This window comes from Trametes versicolor (genome assembly GCF_000271585.1).
Source record: "Trametes versicolor FP-101664 SS1 unplaced genomic scaffold TRAVEscaffold_10, whole genome shotgun sequence".
NCBI classification, from domain to species: Eukaryota; Fungi; Basidiomycota; class Agaricomycetes; order Polyporales; family Polyporaceae; genus Trametes; species Trametes versicolor.
The window spans coordinates 2,271,651-2,290,055 of NW_007360330.1; the positions used below are offsets into that span (position 1 = coordinate 2,271,651).

Below are 18,405 nucleotides of genomic sequence, written 5' to 3' on the forward strand. Positions count from 1 at the left end.
ACGGCGTAGTGGCGTGAAGTCAGTTTCGAAGATGAACGTATTCCGGGCAGCGCGGAGTTCGCCAGCCCGTAATCTTGGCTCGATCGTGTTCCACCGCAGATGTTGGCGATCAATACGCGCCGCTTCTGTCCGTGCCGGCGCCTGTTGACCCCCGCCTCCCGTCCCCTTTGGGATCCCCGCTGCCCCCTCGCCCTCGCTAGCACACTGTATGCACACTGTAACTAGTCTATATTTCATGTTTATTTGCATGCCGCACCTGTACACAACAACCTGGATATCACGAAGCCCGCATTGGCCCGCTACATGCATCAGCGCGGAGAGGGTGCTTAATCCACCATACTGACGATCGCGCCCCCTGCGCCCGCCCGCGCGACGTCGATTGACAGCAGGCCGACCGGTCTCCGAGAGCGCCACGACATGACATGAAGCTGTCTAGAAGGCAGGAAGGTCCTCAGCGAGGTATAAGGACGCAGCGGGCTCGTCCTAACTCACCCAGTTCCCAACCCCCAAGTCCGAGAACATCCCCGCCCCCGCTCCCCTCACACGAACCATGTCCCAGTCTTCGTCTCGCATCGCGCTTTCATCCATCCCTCACGTCCCCCCCTCCCCTGCCAACGTGCCCGCGTCCAAGAAACCGAAGACTGTGACTAGCGTTGTTCTGCAAAGGCCCGCCCATGCATGCAATGTAGTAGCTTCCCACGCCCGGAATTCGTAGTCTCGATCACCCCACTTTCGCTCTCTCGGGGAACTGCGCTCAAACAGCAGCGTCAACCAAACAACCGACACGGGCACGGGCGGACAGCAGTCGGGTGCTTCGGCCCAAATTATGGACCCCGGGGGGAAGCGGTGCGCTCGCGGGGGCCCAGGCACGAATTGATCTCCGCGAACGTGGGAGCAGCAGACGGTCGTCGAGGACGCAGGCACGCCCGCCCGGCGAGCATTCTCCCGGGAACCCCGGCGTGCGGAGCGCCCGCCTCTTCCCAGCCTGAGTGATGTCGCTCGCATTATAAGCCTCCGGACGTCTCCTCCCCGCCTCCGCCTCCGCCCTCTCGCGCCCTCCCCGCCCTCTCCTGGCACGATGCTCGAGGACAACCGCAGCGTCCTGCTCGCCGCGCTCGTGCTCGCCATGTTCCTCCTCCGGAAGCTCCTCGACTTCCGGCGCGCCGCGGCGTCCGTCACGTACGTTGTGGCGTCTCGTGCTTCGTCACATATGGGGCGGGCTCTGACATGCTCTTCATATGCGGCGGCCGCGGCAAATATAGCAACCTGCCCGGATTCCGCACGCTCTTCAGCGACCGCTTCGTGTGGTTCCCGTACCGCGTCGACGGCATCTCGCCGGGCCTGCAGTCGGAGATCAACCTGTACCGCAAGTACCAGGACTTTGAGGAGGCGGGCTGGGACATCATGGCCGGGGTGCGTCGCGAGTCTTCTTATATGCGTCTCGAGCTCACCCCATAGGCTACTCTCCCATGCTACAGGTGAGCGTGTTCCCGACGAGCGAGGTGACGCTGTACCTCGCCGATCCTGCGGTCATAAAGGCAAGTCGATCACACCGAAGCCGCGCCGATCGAGCCACTGAATGCCGCGCAGGACGTGATCGGCGCACGGGCGCGCTTCCCGAAGCCCATGGGCCCGTACAAGGTCCTTCTTGCCTTTGGCCCGAACCTTGTGGCGTCCGAGGGCGAGGAATGGAAGCGCCAGCGCAGGCTCGTCGCCCCGGCTTTTTCGGAGAAGAATAACAAGCTCGTTTGGGACGAGACCGTCCGCATTATGCATGATTTATTCGACAACGTTTGGGGCAAAGAGGACACGGTCGTCATCGACAATATCACGGATTTGACGGTACCGGTACGTCGCACACGGGGGCGAGACTCCCCGCTGCGAACTCATGCGTATATGTAGATCACCTTGCTTGTTATCGGCGTAGCCGGCTTTGGTCGCCGCATAACTTGGAACGAGGACGCGGTCGCCCCTCCAGGGCACACCATCACATTCAAGGTCTGCGCCCACTCGTCTGCGTGTTTGATATTCATATTCACTATCTACAACTTTAGGATGCATTGAACGTAGTCTCCCGCAACCTCTTCCTCCAGGTCCTCTTCCCCCACTGGCTCCTTAAATGGGGGACGCCCTCCATGCGCAGGTTTCACGCCTCGTACACCGAGCTCGGGCACTACATGCAAGAGATGATCGACGCGCGGCGGTCAGCAGAGGTCAAGGAAGAGCGCCACGACCTCTTCAGCAGCCTACTCGACGCCAACGAGGGCCTTATCGACAGTGGAGAAAAGCTGAGCGATATTGGTTTGATGGGTGAGTATACTCGCAGAGGTGTATGATGGACGGACTGACGGGATGTGTTTCAGGCAATGTTTTCATATTTATGGTTGCAGGTACGCGCATTATCTCCACAGTTTGACAGCATGTTGATCATCGCCCTATCTCCAGGATACGAGGTACATGCATCTTCCGCTTCCCTGCACGCACGCGAGACTCACCCACTATCCCAACAGACGAGTGCACATACCCTCGCATATGCGTTCATTCTGCTCGCATTATACCCCGATGAACAGGAGAAACTATACCAAGCCATCAAGGCTACCCTATCTGACGACCGCACACCCGTACGTCCCCCACTTCCCTACTCTATCGTGCAACCACTAACAGGCCGCGTGCTGCTCCCAGGAATATCACGAATTCTCGTCCTTCGCATACTCCATGGCGTAAGTCCCCTCCCCCACACCCGCCCCTACCCGATACTTACACTCACCCAACACAGCGTATTCAACGAAACCCTCCGGCTCTTCCCCCCAGTGATCACCATCCCAAAGCAGAGCGCAGAAGACGCGTCGTTCACAACCACGAACGCCGCCGGCGAGAAGCGCACCGTCCCCGTGCCCAAGGGCACGTACGTCACCGTGCACACCCCCGGCCTGCACAACAACCGTGCGTCTTCCCCTCCCCCTCCCTTTTTCCTCTCGAAGGGTAATAATGGGATAAGTGATGCTAACGCGTGCGCGGCTTGGCAGCGAAGTACTGGGCGGACCCGGACGCGTTCAGGCCCTCGCGGTTCCTGACGGACTACCCGCGCGACGCGTTCCTGCCGTTCAGCGGCGGCCCGCGCGGCTGTATCGGACGCGGGTGCGTCTCCTCTCCTCCCCTCCGCCCCCTCCTTTCCTTCTTCCCCCACTCCTTCCCGCCATCCCTCATTCCTTTCCGCATTTCTGCCGTCCCGGGAACGGAACCGAGACTGACGCCAAGCGCATCTCGCACAGGTTCACCGAAACCGAGTCGATCGCGGTGCTCACGGTCCTCATCTCGCGCTACCGCGTCGAGGTGCGTGACGAGCCGCAGTTCGCGGGCGAGAGCTTCGCGCAGCGCAGGGCGCGCCTCCTCCGGAGCAAGCTCAGCCTCACGCTCTTGTGCGTCTCTCCTTCCCTTTCCCTCTCCGCGCGTGCTGATGCCGGATGTGACAGTCCGGAGAGAGCGCCGCTCGTGTTCAAGCGACGATAGACGACTCGTATGAGAGCATGACTTGCACGACCATGATCACCATCCTCGGAGGACTTGCCCCCGTGGGGATACCATGCTGCGCGGCAGGCGCACGCCGGACTGTACATGTGTCTTTAGCACCCTGTGTTACCACGAACAGTGTAGCTCTTCCGTCGACTATCTTCTCTCTTGGAGTGCGCGGCCCACGCGGATATGCGGGCCTAGTTCCGTGTTTGTAGACACGTTCTTCTCTCCTGCGGACGTTTATACCTACGACAGGCTTGCCGTAAACCCGGTCGATGACACGGCATCCCGCGCTCTATCACGATCGCGATGCGAAGTTGCTCGCTTGCTGAACGAAAAGCTCGACGAGACGCAGGGTATTATGTGTGTACATACGCTACTTGAGCTCGAGAGACCACACGCGGGCCGAAAAAATCAACAAGGGCCAGGTGCGGGTGCGGGTCAATGCCCATGGGTGGGTGGTCGCGGGTGAAGGAGAAGAATTGCGTAGGAATGCGTTAGGCGTGAGTAGCGAAATCAAGAAAGGAAAGGGGTGACTGCGAGCCGTGTGCGAAGAAGGAATGTCCAAGGTGCGTACTGACTGACCAGAGGCATAGAATAGGAGTGGCGCGGCTGTTAAGAATAAGGCAGATACGAATACGAAAGCAGGAGACGGAGACGGGGCGTGGGCGGGAGCGTTCTAGGGGTAGGCCGGGGCACAGCTGTGATTCGGGGACGCAGTCCGTGAGGGTGACCAGGTATCCAAAACGTCCTCACCACCGTAGTCTGCCGCATAAAGCGTTGAGCAAGCTGACCCGGAACATCCCCCATAAACAAACAGAACCCACCGTGACATATGTATCTCTCATGAGACTTTCTCATGCTGCAGCCTGGGGCACCTGCGTCGTCGCCCCAGTCGCCCCAGCACCGCCCGTTGCCTCATCATCTTCATCTTTCGGCGACGGGATCTCATTCCGGCGGATATTGGTGTACGCCGGCGGGAGCTCGATCGTCTCCGGCTCCTCCGCAGGCGGCGGGGGCGGTTCCGACGGGCCCGCATCATCATGCTGGATGATGTTCACCGGGCGGAACGTCGGCGGTGCAGCACTCTTGCGTGTATTCGACGACGGGGCGGTCGATGGCGGCGGGCGGAGCACCCCCGCCGCCCCGCCCGTCTCCGACGTGCTCGATTGGGAGAGATACGACTGTCGGTGGTCTGCGCTCGGCCGGCCTGCATCGTCGTGCACCGTCGAGGCGACGGTGGGGTCGGGGAGGAGGAACGGCTCGGGGCGGTAGTACTCGGGCGGGCGGCCGTCGCCGGCGGCGCCCTCGTTGTCCTGGTCTTGGAGGAGGTCGACGGGGCGCTCCTTCGTGCCCTTGTTGTGGAAGCGTTGTCGCCGGACGGCGAAGAGGAGCACGAGCCCGAGGGCGATGGCGCCGACGACGCCTCCGATCACGCCACCGACGATGGCGCCGACGTTGGTCTTAGAGCTAAAGTGACCGTCAGCCCCAACACATATAGAAAGGACAGACAGCATTTGACATACTTGCTGCTGCTGCTCCCGGTATTGATACCAGAGCCGTCGGTCGAGGTGGGGTAGCTCCCTCCAGCGGGGGAGCCGGGTGTCGACGATGGAGAAGTGCTATTTACGCACGAGACGCTGCTCCCTGATTGCAAGGTGTACGCATTGCTGCCTGCAGAGCCAAGGCCTCGGCTGTCTCCGCCGACTAGGAGCAAGTTGGTGCCACTGCGGATAGCGGGCGTCCAGTCAAACCCAGTGCCCGTGCCTGTTACGTTCGTCAACGTCCCCACAGGGATCTGGAAAGATTCGCCGCCGGGGATGACGCCCTGAAATGACGTATCTCTATATATCATCCGGAGTCAGCGATCTCGAGCGCCGTTCCATTATACATACTACGTACCCTTGAACATCGCCGGGTAGCCACCATATGCGGGATGCAGAACAAGTGAGGAGGATACCGTCGGGCTGGGTATGGAAGAGGAAGGCGGGTTGTACTGAGGTTGTGTTGTCGAAGCACCCGTCTACGCCGGATAATGTTGTGGCGATTGCACTAGTTCCGCCAGTGCCGAAACCTGTACTGTCGCTGACCTGGAAGATGGTGAGTTCCGGAACATCAGGCGCGGGATAACGAACAAGATTGGAGTTGGTTGATACGAGAAGCAGATGGCGCGCGTAGGTGTCCGGCAACACTCAGCGCCCAGCACGCCAGCCTCCGCAACTGCATGGACTCTAGAGAAGATTACGCGCTTATATGCGCGTGCAGCACCCTCATGCAAGCACGCGCAGCCCGTAGAAGCGCGCCTCTCGTGGTGGTGGGGCCGAAATAGCAGGCAGGTGGCGTGAGTACTGCTGATCATGGCGCCGAAGAGGCTTCGATGGCGTCCCCGCACGAGCGTGGCGCGCTGACGGGCGTCGTGGAGACCCCAACAACGTCCGACGGTGCCCTCGTAGAAGAGGCAGGCACGAGGAAGAGGGACCTAGCCTCCGAGGGCACTTGTACGGTGCGTTGAATGCGAGGTGGGCGGAAGGAGGAACCCAGCGACATTGACGACTGCGGGCGAGCGCGTGGACGGTGATTGTGCAGGATGCCGTAGACAGAACCTTGTTGAAATGTTGCGCGTGCTTCGTCTTCGTCGAGCAGATCCATGACGCCCTCGTGCGCCTCCGCCGATTTCGCCAAACCCTCACCTTGTACCCAGCTCGCGCCCTCCAGCACAACCAGCACCCCGCAGCAGCCATCCAGGAACCGACCGGCGATCGAGAGGCGAAATGAAATGAAAAGCGGAACGCAGACTCACCACGACCACGAACTGCGAGTTCTCCGGAAACTTCAGCTGGAACGTCGCCGTCGTGTTCGTCCCATTGAACGCCACGTTCGTGATCTTCCGTGCCTCGACTAGGTTCGCGAGCGGGGTCGGCCCAGTGGGAATGATAAGTGCGCTGTACGGCGGCGAGCCCGTGCCGGTGATGTCGAGCTCGAGGTCCTCGCACTGACGCGGGGTGTTCTTGATGTTGAACGAGTACGCCGCCGCGAGCGCGGCGTACGGGACGGCGGCGGCCAGCAGGGGGCCGGCGCGGGTCCAGGGGCGGGGGGCCATGATGTCGCGGGGTGGTCGTCGAGAGGGACAGAGACGAGAGACAAGGCTTGGCCGAGCCGGGCGAGGACCCCACCGTTCCAAGCCGGGGTGCTGATGAAATGTTGTGTGCGTGTGCGATTGCGGGTGTCGGGTGGAGAGCCTTTTTCACACGGCCATGTATTGCCGCAGTCGGCGACGCTAGAAGCTGGATCGCCCGGTGTCTTTGTGGGCGTGGAGATGGAGGGCGTTGGGACCGCCGTGGACGGCGAGCGGACGTGCAAGTCCGTCGTCTGGGAGGCGCAGCAGAATGCTACTCGCCGTTTTCGGCGCCCCGCCCGCTGCGGGGGCGCAACGGCGTTACGTCACTGCACGTCACTATGGCCTGGTGCAAGCGTGACACTCTGTGTTTCTTTGAAGCAGCTCAATTTCCCATCTCCTCGACCGCTCGCAGCGTGCGGAGGTACGTGAATATGGCATACACATTTGTGTTTTTAGGGCGACGGAACATTATCTACACATTTTATCCATAAGATTCCATCGCCCGTCACGACCTCGCGTCATGACGGCCTGGGAAAATAAATGGTCATATTCTTATGGCCTTTTGGCATCGCCCACGCTGCCCAGCGAACGGGCATGCGGCGGACGTCTGCAACCTACGCTTTTTCGTGAGGACCTCCACCGAAGGGTCTCGTACACGAGACCCCACGGGACGACCTCCCGCGGATCAGTTTTGCGAAGATTCCCTTCCTCTGTGCTCCTTCTAACGTCCGCTCCGGATCGGACGTCTATACGGTAGACAGACGGCTATATGTGCCTTGACGACAGGGCGTTGTGGCGTTCAGGTGGCGTCCTTCTGGGAATCCACACCGTATCTTCGCCGACTTTTCGGGCACTTCATACGGTAGCCGGCCTGTTTGTAAGGGTAGTGACGGGTGGTGCATGCTCCCGTCCGTACGGCATACGAGAGTCTTGTAACTATTTGCCCTTTTGAAGTGTCCACGGAGTTAGACCTTCCGTATACTCCGCTAGCAGAGTTTCGGCGGAGGTCGGAATAGGCGCCCGTCTTGGAGTGTTGTGGCGGCGGCGGCTGATGTGTTTACATGTGAGTTGTGTTCCATGGGTGTCCACCCGTGGTGTTCCACTGAGCTTGTGGGATGTCGTTCATGTCGTTCATGTGTTGATAAGGACGCCAAGTGGGCGAGGTGTCGATTGGGAGATTGCGGGAATATAGAGATTCCTTGATAGTGGGCTTGCACTACCAAGGAATAGGGGAGGGGCGGCGAGCGTCTGACGAAATAACGAATCAACACCTTTGCTGTAAGGTAATACTAGAACACCACGACCGTGGCATCGAGCGGCAAACGCGTGTGCAGGGTCAACGTCTCATACAATAGTTTTTTTCGTAGCTTCCCTGCACACGCGCTGGCGGCACGATCATATCGGAGAGGGGTCGATATTGCGGAAGGCGCGCAGCCGCATGTATAGTGCGACGGCGCGCCGCCCGCTCGACGTATGTATATGGGTGCGCAATTCAGTGCAAGAAGCTCGGAGGGTGACCGAGTGCGCGGCTCGCCCAGGGCGAGATCTCGACAGGATTCTCGGCCTATTTCGGGCGATCAGCATGATGTATCTACGGAATAGTAAGGTGTATCACTGACCTGGGCGACGCCACCTCTCGCAAGAAAATCGTCAAGGGGACCGGTAGTCCGCTGATAGGACTTGGCCGAGCCGAGGAGGCACAAACGGAGAATTTGAACGGAGGTTGAGTCATCCAGGCGAATCGTATGGAGATGCTGGGACAGGGGCTCGTCGAGCGAGCAAGAGGACGGGGGGAATGGTCATGGTGGTGGAAGGAGGTCAAGGAGAGTTGGGGGGTGGGGGGGTCTCAGCTGCGTGGGGAGTCAGTCAAGGTTGGCGCGGTGAACACATGTTCTCCTCGTGTGAGACCGCTGGCCGCGCATTTTCACGTCATCGGACGACGTCTGAGCCTTCTAGTACACGCATTTTCCCCACCCCTGGCTGCGCACGCCCCAAGGTTTTCGATTGCAGGCCCCTATCGGCGCGCTCTGTGCAGGCGGGGACTCGGAAGTGCATCTCGTGCAGAGGCCGTGCATCTGGGCCCGGGACGCCGACGCTGGAGGGTGCGATATAATCGCTGCGCGCGCTCGTCGATCGGTTGCGCAGGGAAGGAGCCGTGGAGACATCAAGGGAGCGAGCCATCGTGGTGCACACGTTCAGGGTTGCGAGAGGAGAGAAGGGGGGTAAGGCGCAGGATGCAGAGGACACGAGGACCGACATTTATGCTCTAGTTGGAACAATTGCCCACTTCGTGGTGATGCGAGCCTGTCTTCCGGGATCTCTAAAACGTCCGCGTAGGTCATGTCCACACGACACACAAAAGAGAGGCCCGGACGGGCAATCAGGGTTGCAGCTCCGCCTATCGATGGTGTCGACTGCTTGCTCTCCGTGGTCCAGACGACCATATGCGCCCGCCGACTTGCGGGGTCCCAAATCGGCTTCTTTTCTCCCATGCGTTGCAGGCCCCTCAGGTTCGTACGTACGTCGTCCTGCCGTGCGTGTGCGAGCTCACGACGGCGTATGAAGAGTGCAGGAAGTGGGGGATGGTGAGAGGAATGCAGGGATTTTGAGACAGGGTGGGCAAATGGTTGTCAATGGGAAGAGCAAAGGAAGGGTGCAATCACCTTCCCTAACATTGGACCCTCGCTTATCAAGCCGATCATCCACTGTCTTCGACGCCCTTCCTTGGTTTGGTTTGGAGCGTGATCGGTTTTGCCGACCCGCCGGCAAAGAAGGCACATGAAGGGCGAAAATCGTATAAATATGTCAGGGAATAAAAAAGCGGGGCCGCTCAAACGGACGACCCCACTTTCCCTCTCCCCCTCGCCTCCTCCCTATCGACTCAAATGCCCACTCCAGACGTACCCAGCTGGGCCACCCTCCCAACGCCCACGCCCACCTTTCCCCTCACTTTTCAAACATCGCCGGCGGGACCATCTTCCCCCGCTGAAAGCGCCAGCGCTAGTTCGGGCGCTCGTCGTGTTCCGCGACGCCGGTATCCCCAAGAAGTATACGACCTCCTCACCCGTATGTAGTTTTTTCTATCATCCCACGGTGACTCGTTCCCGCTGTCCTGCGTCTTCTACCATCTTCTCGTCTCGCGACTGGCCGATAGCTAACACAAATACTTCGCTATCGTCGACGCGCATACACAGAATTCTACGAAAATGTCACCGCGTACCCTACGAAAGCGGAGCGTATCGCATTCGTGGAACAAGTCAAAAAGATCCCGGGCGGCGAGGACTACACACAGGAAAAGATGAATGCATATTTTGCGGGCAAGCGCACGAACCAGGGCATGACGAAGAAGTCACTTCCGGCCTCCGACCAACCGCGGGCGGCCCACCCTCCACCAAAGCACGCGAAACAGCCGCCGCGGCTGCCGTTGCCAGAGAGGAAACCCTCCCTCAACACCGCGCAAATATGTAAGCCGTACAGGAATACAGATGGGCCCGCGGCGCTCAATGTATCGTGTTTTCGTAGTGTACCCTTCGCTTATCACCGATCCGTCGATATTGCCAAAACTGGATATCCTGCTCGACGACACTCCCTCGCCTCCCTTGGATGTCGCAAAGATATGGGCGTCACGACTAGGCAGCAACGTGCAGCTCAATGACATCATCACGTATGCCGACCTCAGGCTTGCTCGCATGCGCCGAGGAGATGTGAGCACATTCATCCCTTCACGAGACCGCGTTCACTAATGCATCGGCCTCGTTTTTCTTCTAGCCGCCGATCATGCACTCGCAACTCCCTACGCCGGACTCGTCTATATCACCCGAGCCCCTTTCTACGCCAACGTCGCCGGTCGTCGAGACTAGCTGGGGGAAACCCGCAGTTAAGGAAGAGTTCGAGGATGAGCTCGAGTCGGAAGACGAGCTGGAACCTGGTAAGTGCCGTATACCATGTCGTACACTTTTGAACATGTTACTGACGCGCGTATGCTGCTGCAGAGGTCAGGACCGAACTGGTACCGCAAACTGAGGCTGCCTCCGATCCCCACATCATGTATATTGCGGACGAACTGTACAAAGCACTCTTCCCGCCGTCGGCGCCTCAAACCAACGGTGTGCAGCCGCCGAAAACCTATAAGGACCTAGGTCGCTGGTTCCAAGAACAGCAGTCCGCCGGCCTTTCCTTCGAGAGCACCGCAAAGCCCCCTGTCCGTCATGCACCCGCCCCGACCCCGGATCGAAGACCCTCACATCCCTCAGGAGGTCGATCACTTGCATGAGCATCCGCCTCCGCCTATATATCCGTGCATATACTCAGGTCAGCGTTGGGTCTCGGGCTCAAGTAACTCGCATATTCTGATACCACCACCACACAGCTTTTTATTGTGACCCTTTACCATAATGCGAGACGATCATTCCTCGCGCGCCCTCATCCATTCTGTACCTGCTTTACACTGTTGTCCTTCGCACCTCGCACTTCGCTCTCTACCGTAGCCACTAGATATTGTACGCTATACCCCCTATAATCCCCTGTGTGTAATAACACCTTCCCGCCTACAGCCGGCTTCGCTCCGGATGGCGCTCCTCCGCCCTCTTCAACAGCCGCCGCATCAGCTCTACCCACTCCTCTGTGCCCTTCTCTCCTCCGGATTGGCCCACCCCGCGCACCCACTCGTCCGCAAGCCCCGCACGCTCGAGGTCGCGCCATTCCTCGCGCAGCACGCCCTTCGCGTCGTACATCTCGATCTCCCACGCCGGGACGCGCAGCGGGTGCTCGGCGAACGCGTGCAGCACGTCGCGGTACGCGAACTGCTCGTGGCCGTCGAAGCGGTGCCAGGCGCGCGCAATCGCGAGCTCGACGGGGTCACCTTTGATCGCCTCGTCTGGCTGGTCCTGGTCGTCCGCCGCGGCTTCGGCTGACTTTCCTTGGGGACTGGATGCGGAAGGCCCGGTTGTGGATCGGCGCACGGTGGCTTGGGAAAGGAGCGTCTCGTAGCGGGCGACGATGTCGATGGCCTCTTGCGTGGGGTCCAGGCTCTCTGGGTGTGCGAACACATGCAGCACCGCCCGAACCTGGGCCTCGAGCAGCGGGAGCGGGGCGACGCGTACCGGCAGCCCAATGAACGCGATGCTCGAAGGCGGGAGTGTGTTTGCATCGACCAAGGGGAATATGTGGCGCGCGAGCGGGAACACGTGGTACGTCGAATTGTACAATGATTGTGGAAGCGGTGGCACAGACGGAGGCAGTGTCGGGCAAACAATGTCAGCAGGGAGGAAGGGAAACTCGACCTTGTACCCGGTAGCGAGAACAGCACAGTCGATGCCCGCCTCCTCCGTCCCGTCCTCGAGCAACACCCGCCCCGCAGAAGGGTCAAGATACTGCGCGACGCGGCCGCGCACCCTCAGGCGGCCGTCGCGCATGTCCTCGCGCACAGCGCCTGTGGACGAGTGCACGACCGTGCGGCCCGACACGAGCAGGTCCGTGACGAGGTCCTGGCCGCTCGGACCGGCACCGACCACCAGCACGGTGCGTGCATCGCCGAAGTCGGACGGGTTGCGGTAGCGCACGGCGTGGAACGCTTTATGAGCGTCGAGCCAGCCTGTGAGCCTGGGCGTGTCCGGCAGGCGCGGGGTTCTGTAATGTCCGTTCGCGACGATGAGGTGATCGAATGCATGTGTCTCGGACGTTTGCGTGCTCGAGTGGGCGGTAGTGACGGTCCATTTGCCGGCGATGCCGTCCCGCGAAGTGGAAATGATCGAGGTATTGAGACGGATGTGCGGCGCGAGTTCGAAGTGGGCGGTGTAGGCCTCAAGATAGGTGAGCACGGTCGACGCGGGCGGGAATAGAGCTGTTCCCGGTGGGAATGAGAAGGACGGATACGCCATGACTGGGTGAGGCAGGTTGGTCGTTAGCGAGTCGTATAGGGGCGTCAGCGGTGGATCATCCGTCGCCGGCGCCGGCAGCCTGTAACACGCTGTCAGCGTTGCCTAAATATGAGAACACCAGAATGAAACTGTACCATATTCCGCCAACGCGGTTTCGCGCCTCAAACGCAGTGACTGTCCATAGCCCTGCCTTGTATTGAGGGGAATCCTTGATGATCTTCACCGCGGCGAGGCCTGCCGGACCGGCGCCGATGACGCAGATGTCCCGCCGGAGCGCGTTCTGTTGCTGGAACTCTTCTACCACTTGGTGATCGAACGGATACCTAGCGTGAGCAAAGCTCGTATCTGCGAGAAACTGATGTTATGTACGAGTGCTTGGAATCTCCATCGTTGAGGTTGCGATATATCTCTGATAAGCTGAGCGGCTTTGAAGTTGTGAGAGGATGTCTATGCGGGTCTGAGGGGACGGAAATTGACAATCTGTCAGTCGATGATACGCCTTATAGAGCGAGGGCGGTCCCGTCAAGACCAGGTCGAGGCCGTCTTGACTCGAGCTGCAAGACGGAAGACGGAAGACGCAAGCGGGAAAACGATCAGGCCGTCCGCCATCCACGTCCGGAAGTGTGGCCTCAGCGCTACACGGATGCACTGCCACCACGGCACGTGAGGATTTGCGGTGGTGGACAACCGCCTTCTCGAATTGAAGACCTTGGTCCCACATTAATCCGCACCGGACCATCTTAGAACCGTGTGTATAGCTTAGAAGAATCCGTACTTTGTGTAAAACAGGGGTTAAAAAAGCACCCGCGCACTCGTCCTTCCCCGTACGCAACGCACCAAGACCGTGGGGACCCCACCCTACCCCCCCGCCACTCTTCCACTGCACATCCCACCCCGTCCGACTTCCCGTGGACCGCCGCGGCACGCTTCTCTGAGACCCTCAAGCGCGAGGCCCCGCACACCCCAGCCATGCTCGGCGTCATGCACACCCTGGTGGGCACCAGCGAGCGCTACTCGCGCGGCCTGCTCGGGAAGAAGCGCGAGATGACGCTCGGGATCTCGAACCTCGGGCCCGTCCCCACTGCCGCTGCGCCCACGGCTCCCGCGGAATGTGTGAGATCGGCCTCGGGGTGGGGCATACAGGAGATGGTCTTCGCGCAGGCGGACGCGACGCTGGGCGCGGCGCTCAAGATCAACGTCACCGGGACGCCTGCGGGCGGGCTGGGGATCTCGCTGACGTGGGGGAAGGAGAGTCTGGACGCGGAGTTTGCGGATGCGTGTGTCGTTGCATTTTTTGCGGGGCTGAAGGAGCTGTCCTGTGTTGGTTAAGTATTGTTAGTAAGATGATGCACATAGATGCGCTGTACTACGTGTAGACGAGTGCGAGAGGCGCAGACTTAGACAGGATAATCGCCATGAAGGAGTCTCATGCATCGGCCTGTGCGGCCAGTTGTCAATAATGCATACACAATAACATCCCATTTCAGACAACACGATACAAGGCGACGTCAACGCTCAAATACGACAGTCTAAAAACTACTCCACCTCCGCGAAGAAATTCGATAAAATAATACATGACCGCTATGCGGCGAACTCCCACCTCAAGCTTAAGAAGGGGGACTGCAAGACAAGTCGACATGTCAGTATATGTGTGCCGTGCGAAAAGCAGGGGCACTTACACAGGGGCGACGGAGGTGACCGGTCCGGGGTCGGTGGGGAGGGTGGGGAACGCCTTCTTGTTGCACGCCTGCTGGACGTCCTGGCGAGTGAGGCCTGCCGGAAGGTGCGCTTTGCTCGCGGGGGCGGGCGGGGTCGGGACGACGTCCGAGCAGTCGATGAGGTTGTGCTCCTTGCTTCCGAGGATGGTCATCTTCCTGAACGCGGCCTTGAACGCGGACTGGAGCTTGTACTGGTTGTCTGCGGGCGCGCGCGGAGCAGGTCAGCACTGGGATAAGGTGCAGGGGCGGGCTAGGAAGGCAGTGAGAAGAAATGTTGTACGTACTGACGAAGGACTGCCACTCGCAGGCGGTGCGTGAGTCGCGCGCGAGCAAGAAGTCGGACTGGAGACGGATCTCGCCGCGGAGCGGGGACATGACCTCGCCCTGGTTGCTGCCGTTGCCGGGGAAGAGCGTGCCTTGGAGCTGGGTCTCGATGAAGAACTGGGTGTCGAACAGGCCCGGGGTCGAGTCGAATGGCGTGCCAGGGATGGTCGGGTCGACGTGGTCGGCAGCGGCGATCGTGTGCCTGCAAAGTGTTCTATGTCAGCGTTGGTCTAACGCGAGGGCGAGCACAGGAGACATACGAGACGAGCAGGGCGACGACCTCGTCAGAGCTGAACTTGCCAGCGTCGTCGAAGCGCGCGAGGATCTTGCTGACGTCGTCGAAGGGCTCGGGCACCGTCAGGTCGGGAGCGGGCTGAGTCGCGTCTTTACGGCCGAGGAAGACGTCCAGACGGGGTGCGCCAGGGCAGTTGCTCACGCCGATTGCACCAGCGAACTGAATGCTGCACTCCGAGGTCAACCATATGTCACATCGAGATGCCTGGGAAGACATACAAGTCGGCGGTGGTGAGGTTGTGGCGAGCGATGATCGGCGCCTGCGTGTCGATAATCTCGTCGACACCGTTGTTTGCGTGGAAATTGGTCTCGATGTCCGCGAAGATGGCGATCGAGCCATCCGCGCCTCCACCGCCGAACACGCCCGCCTTGTTGGCCTTGCGAGAGATGCCGATGGCGTCGTGGAAGGTGAGGCGAAGGGACTCGTGCACGTCCTCGTTGCACTCGCCGCCGTCGAACATGTTTGCCTGGATGTCGTCGATCACGGGGAAGAGGGCACAGCATGCCGCGTTCGAGGTGACCTGGCCAGAGGCGCACGTCACCTTCTTGGTCGCGGCACCTGGCGGGACAAACCACTCGAAATCAGTGGCCGTTGTGAACGGGCTCCATTGAGGGTGACATACCGTTCGCGACTTGAAGGGCCGCGAGGAGAGAGACGAAGGAAGCCAGGAGCTTGAACGCCATTGCCTGAGGTTTTGAGGGATGGAGGAAGAGAGCTCGATGGCCTGAGGACCCCCTGCGGTTTTGCGGTCGCATTTATACCCCTCGACCCTCGCCTTCCGGCGAGCCTGAGGCAACCATGTCGGCGCAACTCTCCTGCGCATGCAAGAACAGGCACACTTGCGTACATTCTCGCACAGCCAATCGCATGACACGAATATCGCCTCTCAATGAGTTCCTGGCCGATATGATAGCGTTCCGCGCCGTCGGTGAGAGATGTTCATGGACTTGCGCAGCTAATGGCTGGGTGCGACCAGGGTAAACGACACAGCGGGTTCCTCAGCAATACCGGTACCGGGGGCGAGTGCGTGGTAATTGAATTCGGCGTTCTGTATCCCATGGGAAGAGCGCTAGCTCGACTGTACGCGCGCGGGCATTCCGGGGAGGGCGCGCGGGTGTACGACAGCCCTACCTTCAAATATAATTCTAATCTAGAGTCCGTAATCAGGCACCAAGGGGGGTTAGAACAGGTTATGGCGCAACAGAAGAAAGGAGACTCGGCTATTTGGGGGCATGGGGAGGCCATGTAACCGCGCCAAGGAGCGTGGTGGATGTGCGAGTATGTAAACGGCACTCGCTCAGGCTTCCGACCCGGTCTGAGGGAGTTGTGTCCGTAAAGCCTCTTTTTCTGGATCTCAAATGTAGGTCAGAGCCGCGCAGCGAATCGTTTCGCATGCCCGCCATCCTATTTGAATATGTGAGCCCAGTTTTGTCAACGGCGGGGATGTCTGCCCACCTTGTAAACGACCCAGCCGGAGTCCGAATTGATGAGAATTCCGCCTGTGACTCGGCCACTCGGGAGACCAGTTAAACGCAATTACGAAGTACAGACCGATGTTGATTTCGGAAAGGATTCCCGCTGCAAAGCGGGCCCTGTCATGATGCTGGGAACCGTTGTGAGCTGTAAGTCGTTCCTGACGCGACGCGCAGAGGCGGTCCTTGCCAAGATGGACTGAACGCCGCAGTTAAGAAAGATACCCGTCGTCTGAAGCCATTATTTCCCTCATGGATTGCGAATAAAGAGAGAGCAAGATGGACGAGGATGACTTCGAGCAGAAGCGCTGACTGACATCACAAAAAAGGCGGGCAAATGGTAAGCATGATAAGGATTTCCGCTGTAACAACGTATTAGAATCCTGATCTAATCTCGTCTCCGGTGGCAAGCGCCGCAATCATTGCACTGCTCTTACAAGGGTCTCGCAACCTGCGAAATTCTTGCGCCCATCTTGCAACCTCTCGCAATCTCTGGCCAGCCACTTACAATTCGCGCGCTCGATTTTACCGGGACCTCGTGGAACCATCGGACGTTCTGTACAGTTCCTCGGCGGAGCTTGAATCTCAGTCTCCTAGTGACGGGCAACTCTCGCGCCCTCTCTCTCGCTCCTCTCTCACTCCCTCTCCCATCCTCGAGGCCTGGGGTCTCTCCTTTCTGTCTCGTCACTCCGTAAAATATCGTTGTCGCCACTCTCAGCCTTGTACTAGATCTCGGGCGTGTGTCTTGTGGGAATTGGACCACTCGAATCTTCGTCTAGCGGCTGGTACTCAGACTGGTACTTCGGACTCGTCTTTGACTAGCACACTTGGAACTCAGGCTCCTAGCGGGTTTCTAGCTGGCCACTCCCCCTGGCAACGCGCTCGTACCGTGTTCGAATGCTGGCTTTCTAGGCTGGGGCTCCGCGTCTTCCTTGTTTGCTTCGCCGTGACTATCGCTGGCTGTCTACTCTACGTGTCCTTGCTCGTTGCCTCGCTCGCTGGGTGCTCCTGATGAAGGCTGTCTAGCTGTCCGATCTCGCAGTCTTCTATCTCGCCTATCTTGTAGCACATCTCGTAGTACCAGTAGCGCGTATGCATAGTAACACTAGCGTCCAGTTGCATATATGTTCTCGGCGTCGAAATATATATTATCTGGTTTCCCTGCATTCACCGCGCGTGGTACGATCCAGATTGGAAAGCAGGAAATACGGTAGCATCATACACCTTGTTTGCGCGCAGGATGATTGGAAACTTTGGAATAATAGGGGATTTTGGAATAATCGCGACGGTTGTAAGGGGCTCAACGTCATCCGAGTGATATTATGACGGATTCCATACTAAAGATCATTGGGTACCTAACAACCGATTGCAAGTCCATTTTACCTGGATTATATGACATTGCAAGATCGCGGTCAAATCTGTGATGGAAGCGTGGCAGGTCTCGCTAAACGTGAGCGCTTAACCGCCGGCATTTGCCGAAGCGTTCAGTATCATCGTGCACTGTCGTGCGACTCACTCGATCCCGTCTTGTATTCTCTTCACCTGCTTAGGCTACGAAGGCAGGGGCATGTATCAATGGGCGGACTGGCTAGATATACGCGCTCCTCATTTATCTGGCGACAACCTACCCATCAGTGGCTTCAAACACACATCACAGCGGCCGCTCAGCCAGCTTCCATGCAAAGTTGTCGCAGAAATGCCCACGCGGCTCGTGGGGCAAATATACACATAGAGGGGTTACTTCGCACCAGCAAGCAAATATGGTAAGAATACTACTCCTATGCATCTCTTACGTGGACAGGGCGTTTGATGCTCAGTCTGGAACTCGCGCAGAAACTAGGACTCAAATTCTGGTCGCCACCCTATCGGTCTGCACTAGCCCCCGTGTTCTCAAACTACCTGCAGCTTGCACTGTCTCATGGATTCCTACATTCTAGGCGATTTCCGCCGCTTGCGACTGACCCCCGACGTCCGATAGAACTCTTCACGCGATGCACTGGTGATACGTACCCACCGTTCAGAGTTGCGCGTCCTTGAGGTAAAAGAAGCTTAAACACCCCGGAAGATATCTTGTCGAAGAGGGGAT

General features: G+C 59.1%; 5 protein-coding genes across 5 annotated transcripts; 2 read left to right on the forward strand and 3 right to left on the reverse strand.

Annotated features, from left to right (window-relative positions):
• The first annotated feature begins 1,059 nt into the window (after positions 1 to 1,059).
• On the forward strand, positions 1,060 to 3,764 carry TRAVEDRAFT_31086 (cytochrome P450). The gene is made up of 14 exons (XM_008043639.1): positions 1,060 to 1,179; positions 1,263 to 1,413; positions 1,479 to 1,538; positions 1,591 to 1,848; positions 1,903 to 1,998; positions 2,055 to 2,310; positions 2,364 to 2,390; positions 2,446 to 2,453; positions 2,511 to 2,621; positions 2,683 to 2,720; positions 2,777 to 2,943; positions 3,027 to 3,138; positions 3,273 to 3,419; positions 3,474 to 3,764. Exons 1-14 carry the CDS (start codon positions 1,079 to 1,081, stop codon positions 3,508 to 3,510), a joined length of 1,569 nt encoding a protein of 522 aa, XP_008041830.1. The 5' UTR covers positions 1,060 to 1,078; the 3' UTR covers positions 3,511 to 3,764.
• A 606-nt stretch (positions 3,765 to 4,370) lies between these two features.
• Positions 4,371 to 6,613, reverse strand: TRAVEDRAFT_130820 (uncharacterized protein; the record flags this gene model as incomplete). Its single annotated transcript, XM_008044274.1, has 4 exons — positions 4,371 to 4,983; positions 5,040 to 5,357; positions 5,416 to 5,603; positions 6,314 to 6,613. 4 exons carry the CDS (start codon positions 6,611 to 6,613, stop codon positions 4,371 to 4,373), a joined length of 1,419 nt encoding a protein of 472 aa, XP_008042465.1.
• A 3,009-nt stretch (positions 6,614 to 9,622) lies between these two features.
• Positions 9,623 to 13,081, reverse strand: TRAVEDRAFT_31087 (FAD/NAD-P-binding domain-containing protein). Its single transcript, XM_008043640.1, has 8 exons — positions 12,880 to 13,081; positions 12,645 to 12,813; positions 11,001 to 12,589; positions 10,624 to 10,942; positions 10,400 to 10,559; positions 10,154 to 10,335; positions 9,826 to 10,095; positions 9,623 to 9,697 (listed from the first exon to the last, which is right to left on the reverse strand). Exons 1-3 carry the CDS (start codon positions 12,896 to 12,898, stop codon positions 11,179 to 11,181), a joined length of 1,599 nt encoding a protein of 532 aa, XP_008041831.1. The 5' UTR covers positions 12,899 to 13,081; the 3' UTR covers positions 9,623 to 9,697; positions 9,826 to 10,095; positions 10,154 to 10,335; positions 10,400 to 10,559; positions 10,624 to 10,942; positions 11,001 to 11,178.
• A 398-nt stretch (positions 13,082 to 13,479) lies between these two features.
• TRAVEDRAFT_23040 (uncharacterized protein) lies at positions 13,480 to 13,911 on the forward strand (the record flags this gene model as incomplete). The annotated part of the gene is made up of 2 exons (XM_008043573.1): positions 13,480 to 13,787; positions 13,887 to 13,911. The coding sequence occupies 2 exons, from the start codon at positions 13,480 to 13,482 to the stop codon at positions 13,909 to 13,911; spliced, it is 333 nt and encodes a 110-aa protein (XP_008041764.1).
• Positions 13,912 to 14,117: 206 nt separating this feature from the next.
• On the reverse strand, positions 14,118 to 15,530 carry MnP7s (manganese peroxidase; the record flags this gene model as incomplete). The annotated part of the gene is made up of 6 exons (XM_008043879.1): positions 14,118 to 14,130; positions 14,190 to 14,427; positions 14,513 to 14,754; positions 14,813 to 15,013; positions 15,066 to 15,405; positions 15,470 to 15,530. 6 exons carry the CDS (start codon positions 15,528 to 15,530, stop codon positions 14,118 to 14,120), a joined length of 1,095 nt encoding a protein of 364 aa, XP_008042070.1.
• Positions 15,531 to 18,405: the final 2,875 nt, after the last annotated feature.

Excerpts from the sequence above, each read along its gene's own strand:
- TRAVEDRAFT_31086 (XM_008043639.1), top strand. The coding sequence starts at position 1,079 with ATGCTCGAGGACAACCGCAGCGTCCTGCTCGCCGCGCTCGTGCTCGCC. Across the intron at positions 2,721-2,776 it reads TCCTTCGCATACTCCATGGC|CGTATTCAACGAAACCCTCC; the intron begins GTAAGTCCCCTC and ends CACCCAACACAG. Across the intron at positions 3,139-3,272 it reads CGCGGCTGTATCGGACGCGG|GTTCACCGAAACCGAGTCGA; the intron begins GTGCGTCTCCTC and ends CATCTCGCACAG.
- TRAVEDRAFT_31087 (XM_008043640.1), bottom strand. Across the intron at positions 12,590-12,644 it reads AACCGCGTTGGCGGAATATG|GCTGCCGGCGCCGGCGACGG; the intron begins GTACAGTTTCAT and ends AGCGTGTTACAG.